General features: G+C 47.2%; 1 protein-coding gene across 1 annotated transcript in view; it reads left to right on the top strand.

Annotated features, from left to right (window-relative positions):
• Positions 1–12,174, top strand: part of LOC143956877 (receptor-type tyrosine-protein phosphatase epsilon-like) — an 83,008-nt gene that overhangs the window by 46,509 nt on the left and 24,325 nt on the right. The window contains exons 13-15 of the mRNA XM_077467042.1: positions 1,418–1,572; positions 3,949–4,084; positions 7,480–7,629. Of these exons, the coding sequence (XP_077323168.1) occupies positions 1,418–1,572; positions 3,949–4,084; positions 7,480–7,629 (441 nt within the window). The remainder of the gene's footprint in view (positions 1–1,417; positions 1,573–3,948; positions 4,085–7,479; positions 7,630–12,174) is intronic.

A 12,174-nucleotide genomic window follows, 5' to 3' on the forward strand; every position in this document is an offset into this window, starting at 1 on the left:
TTTTCATCTATGGACTTTTTGTGTTTTTATGCACTATATTGAATGTCACTTAATTATTTACTTATATTATTTATTTATGCGCTGTACTGTTACTTATAAACAATGTTACTTTGTATCTCTCTCCTGTCTGATCAATGTTTATAAACAATGTTACTTTGTATCTTTCTATCTCCTGTCTGATCAATGTTTATAAACAATGTTACTTTGTATCTCTCTCCTGTCTGATCAATGTTTATAAACAATGTTACTTTGTATCTTTCTATCTCCTGTCTGATCAGTGTTTATAAACAATGTTACTTTGTATCTCTCTATCTTCCATTTGATCAATGTTTATAAACAATGTTACTTTGTATCTTTCTATCTCCTGTCTGATCAATGTTTATAAACAATGTTACTTTGTATCTCTCTATCTCCTGTCTGATCAATGTTTATAAACAATGTTACTTTGTATCTCTCTATCTCCTGTCTGATCAATGTTTATAAACAATGTTACTTTGTATCTTTCTATCTCCTGTCTGATCAATGTTTATAAACAATGTTACTTTGTATCTCTCTATCTCCTGTCTGATCAATATTTATAAACAATGTTACTTTGTATCTCTCTAGCTCCTGTCTGATTAGTGTTTATAAACAATGTTACTTTGTATCTCTCTATCTCCTGTCTGATCAGTGTTTATAAACAATGTTACTTTGTATCTCTCTATCTCCTGTCTGATCAGTGTTTATAAACAATGTTACTTTGTACCTCTCTATCTTCAATTTGATCAATGTTTATAAACAATGTTACTTTGTATCTCTCTATCTCCTGCCTGATCAACGTTTATAAATACTGTTACTTTATATCTCTTTATCACCCATCTGAATAATGTTACTTTGCATCTCTCTATCTCCCATCTGATCAATGTTTATAAACAATGTTACTTTGTATCTCTCTCCTGTCTGAGCAATGTTTATAAACAATGTTACTTTGTATCTCTCTCCTGTCTGAGCAATGTTTATAAACAATATTACTTTGTATCTCTATCTCCTGTCTGATCAATGTTTATAAACAATGATACTTTGTATCTGTCTATCTGAACAAGGTTTATAAATAATGTTTGTTTGTATCTCTCTATATTCTCTCTGATCAATGTTTTTAAACAATGCTATGTTCTCTCTGATCAATGTTTATAAACACTGAGTCCGACAGTCTGTTTTTGGACAGCAGAAGCACATCCTGTATCTTCCATTAGTTGAAGCGATTAAACACACAAATGACATGTATGATGTGATCTGTGAGCAGCATCACCACAGATGTCTTATTTCTAGTCCCCCTGTAACCTTATTCCATTACCTGTTGATCCTGCCAGCAAATCCCTCATATTCTCCTCCTGTAATAGGGACACAATGTAATGTAATGCATGTCTCTCCGCTCCAGGTCCAATCTACGGTGCAGATGACGGTGGAGCATCTGCAGTACTTGCGCTGGCCTGACCATGGGGTGCCCAGGAACACCTCAGACCTGGTGCAGCTGATAGAGCTGATGAACAAATGTCACACGCCCGGGGCGGGACCCGTCATCGTACACTGCAGGTATGGTGCTATATATAGTTTGCAATCATAGAAGTACATGGCACAGCATTATGGCCACTAGATGGAGCCGAAGATTCATGTTTTTAGGCTATTTTTCTCTCCAGGTCAAATGTCATTCATGCGGAATACGATAAATCAGAAAAGTTCAGCATTATGGCCACTAGATGGAGCTGAAGATTCATGTTTGTAGCCTATTTTTTTCTCTTCTCTCCAGGTCAAATGTCATTCATACGCAATAACATAAATCAGGAAAGTCCAGAATTATGGCCACTAGATGGAGCCGAAGATTCATGTTTTTAGGCTATTTTTCTCTCCAGGTCAAATGTCATTCATGCTGAATAAGATAAATCAGGAAAGTTCATCTTTATGGCCACTAGATGGAGCCGAAGATCCATGTTTTTAGGCTATTTTTCTCTCCAGGTCAAATGTCTTTCATACGGAATAAGATAAATCAGGAAAGTTCAGCATTATGGCCACTAGATGGAGCTGAAGATTGTAGGAAATGCATAGAAAATGACATTTCACACCTATTGTAAACATGAGGGAATATTCTCAATGTCTGTGTAAATGCTATGACATTTATATAATGGAGAAGAAGAGCTTTAAGCCCTGCCATGCGTTTACTACTAAGTACTCGTATAAGAAAACCAGATCTTCTATTACTAACCTCTTGTCGATCTGCACTCTTGGGGCTCTCGTTATTAAAACAAATTTCTGTGCAAATGCCTCAGTCTTCCCACGGCTGCCCCGAATAATCCTGGTAATGCCTCCAATATGTGTATTTCCTATTATTTTCAGCGCCATCTAACGGCCATAATGTAGTATTTTTTTCTGATTGCGGTATTTCAGGAACATACCACTATATGGCCACTAGATGGAGCTGATGATTATATAAAATACACATGAATGCACGTTTTATGGGGATTGTTTGTGACAGCTGATGGGGGGAACATCTCAATCTCTGTATTTGCGGACGATACTAAGCTAAGGCAGGGCAATAACTTCTCCGCAGGATGTGGAGACCTTGCAAGAAGATCTGAACCAATTAATGGGGAGAGGGGCAACTACATGGCAAATGAGGTTCAATGTAGAAAAATGCTGAGGCTTTCACACACCAAATGATTTATTAATAGACCCCCTTTTTGTGTCTTGTATGCCTGGGTTCATTTTGGGCACTGGCGTGTCATCAGGGGTCACAGGGGCTGCAATTGCGACCCCACCCCTGTTTCAGGGGGCCCAGGTGTCCTCCCTGTTACACCGGGCATCATGGCTGCCTCCACTTAGGAGCCGTTGTCATTCTCTCTGAGCTGCTGGGGCAGGATGGCTCTAGATGGAGGGCTCCTTTACATCAGAGTCCGTGAGTTCCCCTTTACATCAGGGTCCATAGAGTTCCCCTTTACATCAGGGTCCATAGAGCTCCCCTTTACATCAGGGTCCATAGAGCTCCCCTTTACATCAGGGTCCATAGAGCTCCCCTTTACATCAGGGTCCGTAGAGTTCCCCTTTACATCAGGGGCTGTGAGTTTGCTTTACATCAGGGTCCATAGAGTTCCCCTTTACATCAGGGTCCATAGAGTTCCCCTTTACATCAGGGTCCATAGAGTTCCCCTTTACATCAGGGTCCATAGAGTTCCCCTTTACATCAGGGTCCATAGAGTTCCCCTTTACATCAGGGTCCATAGAGTTCTCCTTTACATCAGGGTCCATAGAGTTCCCCTTTACATCAGGGTCCATAGAGTTCCCCTTTACATCAGGGTCCATAGAGTTCCCCTTTACATCAGGGTCCATAGAGTTCCCCTTTACAGCAGAGTCCATAGAGTTCCCCTTTACATCAGGGTCCATAGAGTTCCCCTTTACAGCAGAGTCTATAGAGTTCCCCTTTACATCAGGGTCCATAGAGTTCCCCTTTACATCAGGGTCCATAGAGTTCCCCTTTACATCAGGGTCCATAGAGTTCCCCCTTTACATCAGGGTCCATAGAGTTCCCCCTTTACATCAGGGTCCATAGAGTTCCGCTTTAAATCAGGGTCTGTAGAGTACCCCCTTGCAAGGTAAGGGGGAACCCTGCAGACTCTGATGGACTATAAAGGGTACTATAATGTAAGGGCAGGAAGGGATCCCACTGCAGAACGTGTGAAAAGGTCCCGCTGCAGGCCTGTAATAAAATCCCCCGTGATGGGAGTAAAGAGCCCCGGGATCAATGGGAAGGGCCCCAGGCTCTGGCTCAGGGGGGCCCTTCATGGTTTCTTGCACCGGGACCCTGAAGGTTCCGGTTACAAAGAAACAGCAGACTGGTTTATGTTCAGCCTGTGGTAGGTGAGAGCAGCTCTTCCCCCCCATCAATCCCATTCACACCCCGCTCCTCCGTGTTTGCAGTGCCGGGATTGGCAGGACGGGCACATTTATCGCTCTGGATATTCTCCTGAAGATGGCGCATTCCACCAAGAAAGTGAACGTCTATAACTGTGTGTCAGAGCTGCGGAAGAAGAGAGTGAAGATGGTGCAGGAAAAGGTTTGTTCATCTACCATTGTTCTCCTTTATCTCCCATCACTGACTTCATCAATTGAGTTTGTTCCTTCACATATAGACACTCTAATGTCCCCTCCCCCACAGTCACATCAGTCTCTGTACAGAGGAGCTTACACTCTAATGTCCCCTCCCCCACAGTCACATCAGTCTGTACAGAGGAGCTTACACTCTAATGTCCCCTCCCCCCACAGTCACATCAGTCTCTGTACAGAGGAGCTTACACTCTAATGTCCCCTCCCCCCACAGTCACATCAGTCTCTGTACAGAGGAGCTTACACTCTAATGTCCCCTCCCCCACAGTCACATCAGTCTGTACAGAGGAGCTTACACTCTAATGTCCCCTCCCCCACAGTCACATCAGTCTCTGTACAGAGGAGCTTACACTCTAATGTCCCCTCCCCCACAGTCACATCAGTCTCTGTACAGAGGAGCTTACACTCTAATGTCCCCTCCCCCACAGTCACATCAGTCTGTACAGAGGAGCTTACACTCTAATGTCCCCTCCCCCACAGTCACATCAGTCTCTGTACAGAGGAGCTTACACTCTAATGTCCCCTCCCCCCACAGTCACATCAGCCTCTGTACAGAGGAGCTTACACTCTAATGTCCCCTCCCCCCACAATCACATCAGTCTCTGTACAGAGGAGCTTACACTCTAATGTCCCCTCCCCCCACAGTCACATCAGTCTGTACAGAGGAGCTTACACTCTAATGTCCCCTCCCCCCACAGTCACATCAGTCTCTGTACAGAGGAGCTTACACTCTAATGTCCCCTCCCCCCCACAGTCACATCAGCCTCTGTACAGAGGAGCTTACACTCTAATGTCCCCTCCCCCACAGTCACATCAGTCTCTGTACAGAGGAGCTTACACTCTAATGTCCCCTCCCCCCACAGTCACATCAGCCTCTGTACAGAGGAGCTTACACTCTAATGTCCCCTCCCCCCCGTCACATCAGTCTCTGTACAGAGGAGCTTACACTCTAATGCCCCCCCCCCCCCACAGTCACATCAGTCTCTGTACAGAGGAGCTTACACTCTAATGTCCCCTCCCCCCACAGTCACATCAGTCTCTGTACAGAGGAGCTTACACTCTAATGTCCCCTCCCCCCACAGTCACATCAGTCTCTGTACAGAGGAGCTTACACTCTAATGTCCCCTCCCCCCACAGTCACATCAGTCTCTGTACAGAGGAGCTTACACTCTAATGTCCCCTCCCCCACAGTCACATCAGTCTCTGTACAGAGGAGCTTACACTCTAATGTCCCCTCCCCCCACAGTCACATCAGTCTCTGTACAGAGGAGCTTACACTCTAATGTCCCCTCCCCCACAGTCACATCAGTCTCTGTACAGAGGAGCTTACACTCTAATGTCCCCTCCCCCACAGTCACATCAATCTCTGTACAGAGGAGCTTACACTCTAATGTCCCCTCCCCCCCACAGTCACATCAGTCTCTGTACAGAGGAGCTTACACTCTAATGTCCCCTCCCCCACAGTCACATCAGTCTCTGTACAGAGGAGCTTACACTCTAATGTCCCTCCCCCCCACAGTCACATCAGTCTCTGTACAGAGGAGCTTACACTCTAATGTCCCCTCCCCCACAGTCACATCAGTCTCTGTACAGAGGAGCTTACACTCTAATGTCCCCTCCCCCCCACAGTCACATCAGTCTCTGTACAGAGGAGCTTACACTCTAATGTCCCCCCCCCCCCCACAGTCACATCAGTCTCTGTACAGAGGAGCTTACACTCTAATGTCCCCTCCCCCCACAGTCACATCAGTCTCTGTACAGAGGAGCTTACACTCTAATGTCCCCTCCCCCCACAGTCACATCAGTCTCTGTACAGAGGAGCTTACACTCTAATGTCCCCTCCCCCACAGTCACATCAGTCTCTGTACAGAGGAGCTTACACTCTAATGTCCCCTCCCCCACAGTCACATCAGTCTCTGTACAGAGGAGCTTACACTCTAATGTCCCCTCCCCCCACAGTCACATCAGTCTCTGTACAGAGGAGCTTACACTCTAATGTCCCCTCCCCCACAGTCACATCAGTCCCTGTACAGAGGAGCTTACACTCTAATGTCCCCTCCCCCACAGTCACATCAGTCTCTGTACAGAGGAGCTTACACTCTAATGTCCCCTCCCCCACAGTCACATCAGTCTCTGTACAGAGGAGCTTACACTCTAATGTCCCCTCCCCCCACAGTCACATCAGTCTCTGTACAGAGGAGCTTACACTCTAATGTCCCCTCCCCCCACAGTCACATCAGTCTCTGTACAGAGGAGCTTACACTCTAATGTCCCCTCCCCCCACAGTCACATCAGTCTCTGTACAGAGGAGCTTACACTGTAATGTCCCCTCCCCCACAGTCACATCAGTCTCTGTACAGAGGAGCTTACACTCTAATGTCCCCTCCCCCACAGTCACATCAGTCTCTGTACAGAGGAGCTTACACTCTAATGTCCCCTCCCCCACACAGTCACATCAGTCTCTGTACCAGAGGAGCTTACACTCTAATGTCCCCTCCCCCCACACATCACATCAGTCTGTACAGAGGAGCTTACACTCTAATGTCCCCTCCCCCCCACACATCACATCAGTCTGTACAGAGGAGCTTACACTCTAATGTCCCCTCCCCCCCACACATCACATCAGTCTGTACAGAGGAGCTTACACTCTAATGTCCCCTCCCCCCCACACATCACATCAGTCTGTACAGAGGAGCTTACACTCTAATGTCCCCTCCCCCCACAGTCACATCAGTCTCTGTACAGAGGAGCTTACACTCTAATGTCCCCTCCCCCCCACAGTCACATCAGTCTCTGTACAGAGGAGCTTACACTCTAATGTCCCCTCCCCCCACAGTCACATCAGTCTCTGTACAGAGGAGCTTACACTCTAATGTCCCCTCCCCCCACAGTCACATCAGTCTGTACAGAGGAGCTTACACTCTAATGTCCCCTCCCCCCCACAGTCACATCAGTCTCTGTACAGAGGAGCTTACACTCTAATGTCCCCTCCCCCCACAGTCACATCAGTCTGTACAGAGGAGCTTACACTCTAATGTCCCCTCCCCCCACAGTCACATCAGTCTCTGTACAGAGGAGCTTACACTCTAATGCCCCCTCCCCCCACAGTCACATCAGTCTCTGTACAGAGGAGCTTACACTCTAATGTCCCCTCCCCCCACAGTCACATCAGTCTCTGTACAGAGGAGCTTACACTCTAATGTCCCCTCCCCCCACAGTCACATCAGTCTCTGTACAGAGGAGCTTACACTCTAATGTCCCCTCCCCCCCACAGTCTCACTACTCTGTATGACCTCATCAGATGACAATGGTTAGAATATATTGCCTCTCCCCATCCCCCGGTAGGAGCAGTACATCTTCCTCTATGACGCGTTGCTGGAAGGCCTCCTCTGTGGGAACACCATTGTTTCGGTATCGGACATCCAGAAGCACATGGGTCAGATGTCGGTACAGGATGGCAGAACCAACATGAGCGGATATGACAAGGAATTCCAGGTAAGGTCTCCGATGTGTTCATTGACACCAGAAGTCTGAAAAAAACATATCTGCGCTCGTGAGCGTCAGCGGGGTAAGACCAACGCCCCGTGCACGCGATCGGACTTTCCGACAACAAAACCGTGGATTTTTGTTGGAAGGTTGTTGGTTCCAACTTGACGGTCACACAAATGGTGGCCAACAATTACGAAGGTGGGAACGCCGGTGACGTACAAGACGTACGACGAGCCGAGAAAGAAGGAAGTTCAATAGTCATGTGATATCTCCATTCCGAACGCTAGTTTTACAAGACCAGCGCTTCCAGCCCGTACTTGGTTGTTGTCGGACTCTCCGATCATGTGTACACAAGTCCATCGCACAAAAGTTCACGCATTGCTCGGAACCAAGTACGGGCCGGAAGAGCTCGTCTTGTAAAACGAACGTTTTAGAACCTGTTGGCCAACATTTGTTGGCGGAAAGTCCATCATCAAATGTTCGATGGAGTCTACACCCGGCCGGACCTTCAGCCAACAAACTCACATCCAACATTTCCCATCGGAAAGTTCAAACAACATAAATCTGCCCTCCAAAAATACAAATCCTGCCTCCTCACTGCCAACAAGACCTATTTTATCACTCTCATTACCAACATATCATCCCATCTCCGTACACTCTTCTCTACCATTAACTCTCTACTCTGTCCTCCACCCACTAACTCTCTACTCTGTCCTCCACCCACTAACTCTCTACTCTGTCCTCCACCCACTAACTCTCTACTCTGTCCTCCACCCACTAACTCTTTACTCTGTCCTCCACCACCTCCACCCACTAACTCTCTTCTCTGTCCTCCACCCACTAACTCTCTACTCTGTCCTCCACCCACTAACTCTCTACTCTGTCCTCCACCCACTAACTCTCTACTCTGTCCTCCACCCACTAACTCTCTACTCTGTCCTCCACCCACTAACTCTCTACTCTGTCCTCCACCCACTAACTCTCTACTCTGTCCTCCACCCACTAACTCTCTACTCTGTCCTCCACCCACTAACTCTTTACTCTGTCCTCCACCACCTCCACCCACTAACTCTCTACTCTGTCCTCCACCCACTAACTCTTTACTCTGTCCTCCACCCACTAACTCTCTACTCTGTCCTCCACCCACTAACTCTTTACTCTGTCCTCCACCACCTCCACCCACTAACTCTCTACTCTGTCCTCCACCCACTAACTCTCTACTCTGTCCTCCACCCACTAACTCTTTACTCTGTCCTCCACCCACTAACTCTCTACTCTGTCCTCCACCCACTAACTCTTTACTCTGTCCTCCACCCACTAACTCTCTACTCTGTCCTCCACCCACTAACTCTTTACTCTGTCCTCCACCACCTCCACCCACTAACTCTCTACTCTGTCCTCCACCCACTAACTCTCTACTCTGTCCTCCACCCACTAACTCTTTACTCTGTCCTCCACCACCTCCACCCACTAACTCTCTTCTCTGTCCTCCACCCACTAACTCTCTACTCTGTCCTCCACCCACTAACTCTCTACTCTGTCCTCCACCCACTAACTCTCTACTCTGTCCTCCACCCACTAACTCTCTACTCTGTCCTCCACCACCTCCACCCACTAACTCTCTACTCCGTCCTCCACCCATTAACTGTCTACTCCGTCCTCCACCACCTCCACCCACTAACTCTCTCACTGCCTAGGAGATCACCAATCACTTCAAACATAAACTTGATACAATTTGTGAGCCGCTGTACAGATACTTTCCCCACTTAAAGTGGTTGTAAACCCTTACAAACCACTTTGACCTACAGGTAAGCCTAGATCAAGGCTTACCTGTAGGTCCAAGCAATATCTCCTAAACCTATATGGTTTAGGAGATATTTGCCCGAAAACGGGCACCTCAGTCTACGGCGCATGCGCCGTAGACAGCGGCGCGCAGGCGCACTGAGCGCGGCATTCTCAGCGATGGAGCTGTCGCGCGTGTCGGCTCCCGTGCGCATGCGCGGGAGTGACGTCATCGCGGCTTCGCCGAATGACAGCGGCGGAGCTGCGAGACCCCACCAACAAGATGAATGTGGCGGACTACAGGGGACAGCAGCGACTTCGCTGGCTCCTGTGTCAGGTAAGTGACACATAATGGGGTAGCATGCGATGCATAGTAGTCCATTATGCTTTGCCTTTGCAGGGAATGAAAGAGGAAGTAAACTCATCAGGGTTTACTTCCTCTTTAACACTCCATGTCCACGGGTACATTCATTACTTCCTTCATTTAACCCCACCACTATAGATGGGATTACTAAACTTTTCTCTAACGTCCACCTAACCACCTGGACCCTGCTCCCTCCCAAATGCAAGTATCACCCTCTGGCTCTACCATACTCTCTCTAACTCACATCTTCAATCTCTCTCTCTCTCTCTCTCTTCTGGCATCTTCCCCCAACTCTATAAAACATGCTCTAGCCACCCTCATACCTAAAAAGCCCTCACTGGACTCCACTAATCTTAACAACTGTAACCCCAACTCCTTGCTCTCCTTTTTATCCAAACCCCTTGAACGTCTAGTCTACAACTGACCGAGTGACCACCCCATTCTTGATCCCCCTTCAGTCTGGATTTTGTACTCAACACTCCACGGAAACCGCTCTCATCAAACTCACAAACTATCTGATAAAGCAGCCATTCTCAACCAGGGTTCCGTGGAACCCTGGGGTTTCTCCAGAGGTTGCGAGGGGTTCCTTGAGCTGTGGCTGATGAACCACCTTTTTTGATGGTGCCTACAGAGTTCAAGGTTCGGCATCACTTTGCAAAGCCAGCAGCACGACACCAAATATCTTTTTAGCTGTCTTTAACGGTGGCAATCTGAGCACCACTTTAAGGGGGGCATTCTTCCTAATGGCCTCCAGTATCAGGTACATTGTTCCTATTGACCCCTGATAAATTGGTTTTAAGTAAGGGTTCCTCGAGACCTGAAAATAATTTTTGGGGTTCCTCTAGGGCAGGGATCTGCAATTAGCGGACCTCCAGCTGTTGCAAAACTACAAGTCCCATAATGCCTTTGCCTCTGGGTGTCATGCTTGTGGCTGTCAGAGTCTCGCTATGCCTCATGGGACTTGTAGTTCTGCAACAGCTGGAGGTCCGCTAATTGCATATCCCTGCTCTAGGGTTAAAAGGTTGAGAAAGCCTGTGCTAAAGGCTAAATCCAATGGACGCTATTCTGGACCTCTCTGCTGCCTTTGAAACACTCCCTTCTCCTCAAAAAAACTCCCCGCCTTTGGTCTCCATGACTGTACTCTTCGCCGGTTCCCATCCTACTTATCCAACCACACCTTTAGCGTTACTTACAAATCTACTCCACTTTCTCTTCCTTTCTCCATCGGGGTTCCCCATGGTTCTGCTCTGTGACCTCTCCTATTATCGATCTACATCTCCTCTCATGGCTTCCAATACCATCTCTATGCTGAGGAGACCCAAATCTATCTCTCTAACCCTCAACCCACCCCTTCAGTCTCCACAAATATCACTAATTTACTAACAGACATGTCAGCCTGGATTTGCCTCTCTGGGATCGGGAGGGAGTTTTTTCTCGTGCTGTGTCATGTTGGGTCCTGCTTTTCTGTGTGTTTTTTTTTTTTTTTCGCCTTCCTCTGGATAAACTGTGGGTATAGGATTAGGTATATGGGATTGTATGATATTTTTTTTTTTATTTTTTATTTTTTTTTTATGGTGAAATAGATGGACTTGTGTCTTTTTTCAACCTGACTAACTATGATTTCACACTACTTCCTCAGATACTATCTATCCAAAACTAAGCTCACAATATTTCCTCCCCCACGTGCCCCTTCCCCTAACTTCTCTGGCAAGATCAATGGCACAACTATTAACCCGTTCCCAGCATACCAAGGTTCTAGGTGTCATCCTGGACTCTGAACTCTCCTTTCAGCCCCATATCCAATCATTCCCCAACCTCCGCCTCAACCTCTGCAACATCTCCAAAATACGACCTTCCTAACCAATGACACCACAAAGCTTATAATCCACTCCCTGGTCATCTCTCACTTCGACTACTGCAACTCCCTTCTCATTGGCAAATCCTTACATAGACTATCCCTCTTCAGTCCATCATGAATGATGCTGCCAGACTCATCTACCTTACCAACCATTCTGTATCTGCTTCTCTTCTGTGCCAATCCCTCCATTGGCTTCCGCTCACCCAAAGGATTACATTCAAAAGACTATCAATAACTTAAAGGCCACCCACAACAACTGATGTAGCCTCCAGCTCCATCATTAACCTGGTCTCTAAATACCAACCAAATCGATCTCTACGTTCCTCCCAAGACCTCCCATCGAGGGATCCTGTGCTCCTCTCCTGACAGAGCTCTAATGCTGCGTTCACACGACCGGACTTTCCGGCAGAAAAGGTCAGACGGAATAATTTCATCGGATATTCTGATCGTGTGTGGGCTTCATCTGACTTTTTTTTTTTTCAAAAATTCTGATGGCCCTAGAAATAGAACATGTTTTGAAATGATCAATTCCTAATCGGGAAAACCG

This window comes from Lithobates pipiens, unplaced genomic scaffold (genome assembly GCF_037356315.1).
Source record: "Lithobates pipiens isolate NorthernLeopardFrog02 unplaced genomic scaffold, aLitPip1_a1.2 Scaffold_44, whole genome shotgun sequence".
NCBI classification, from domain to species: domain Eukaryota; kingdom Metazoa; phylum Chordata; class Amphibia; order Anura; family Ranidae; genus Lithobates; species Lithobates pipiens.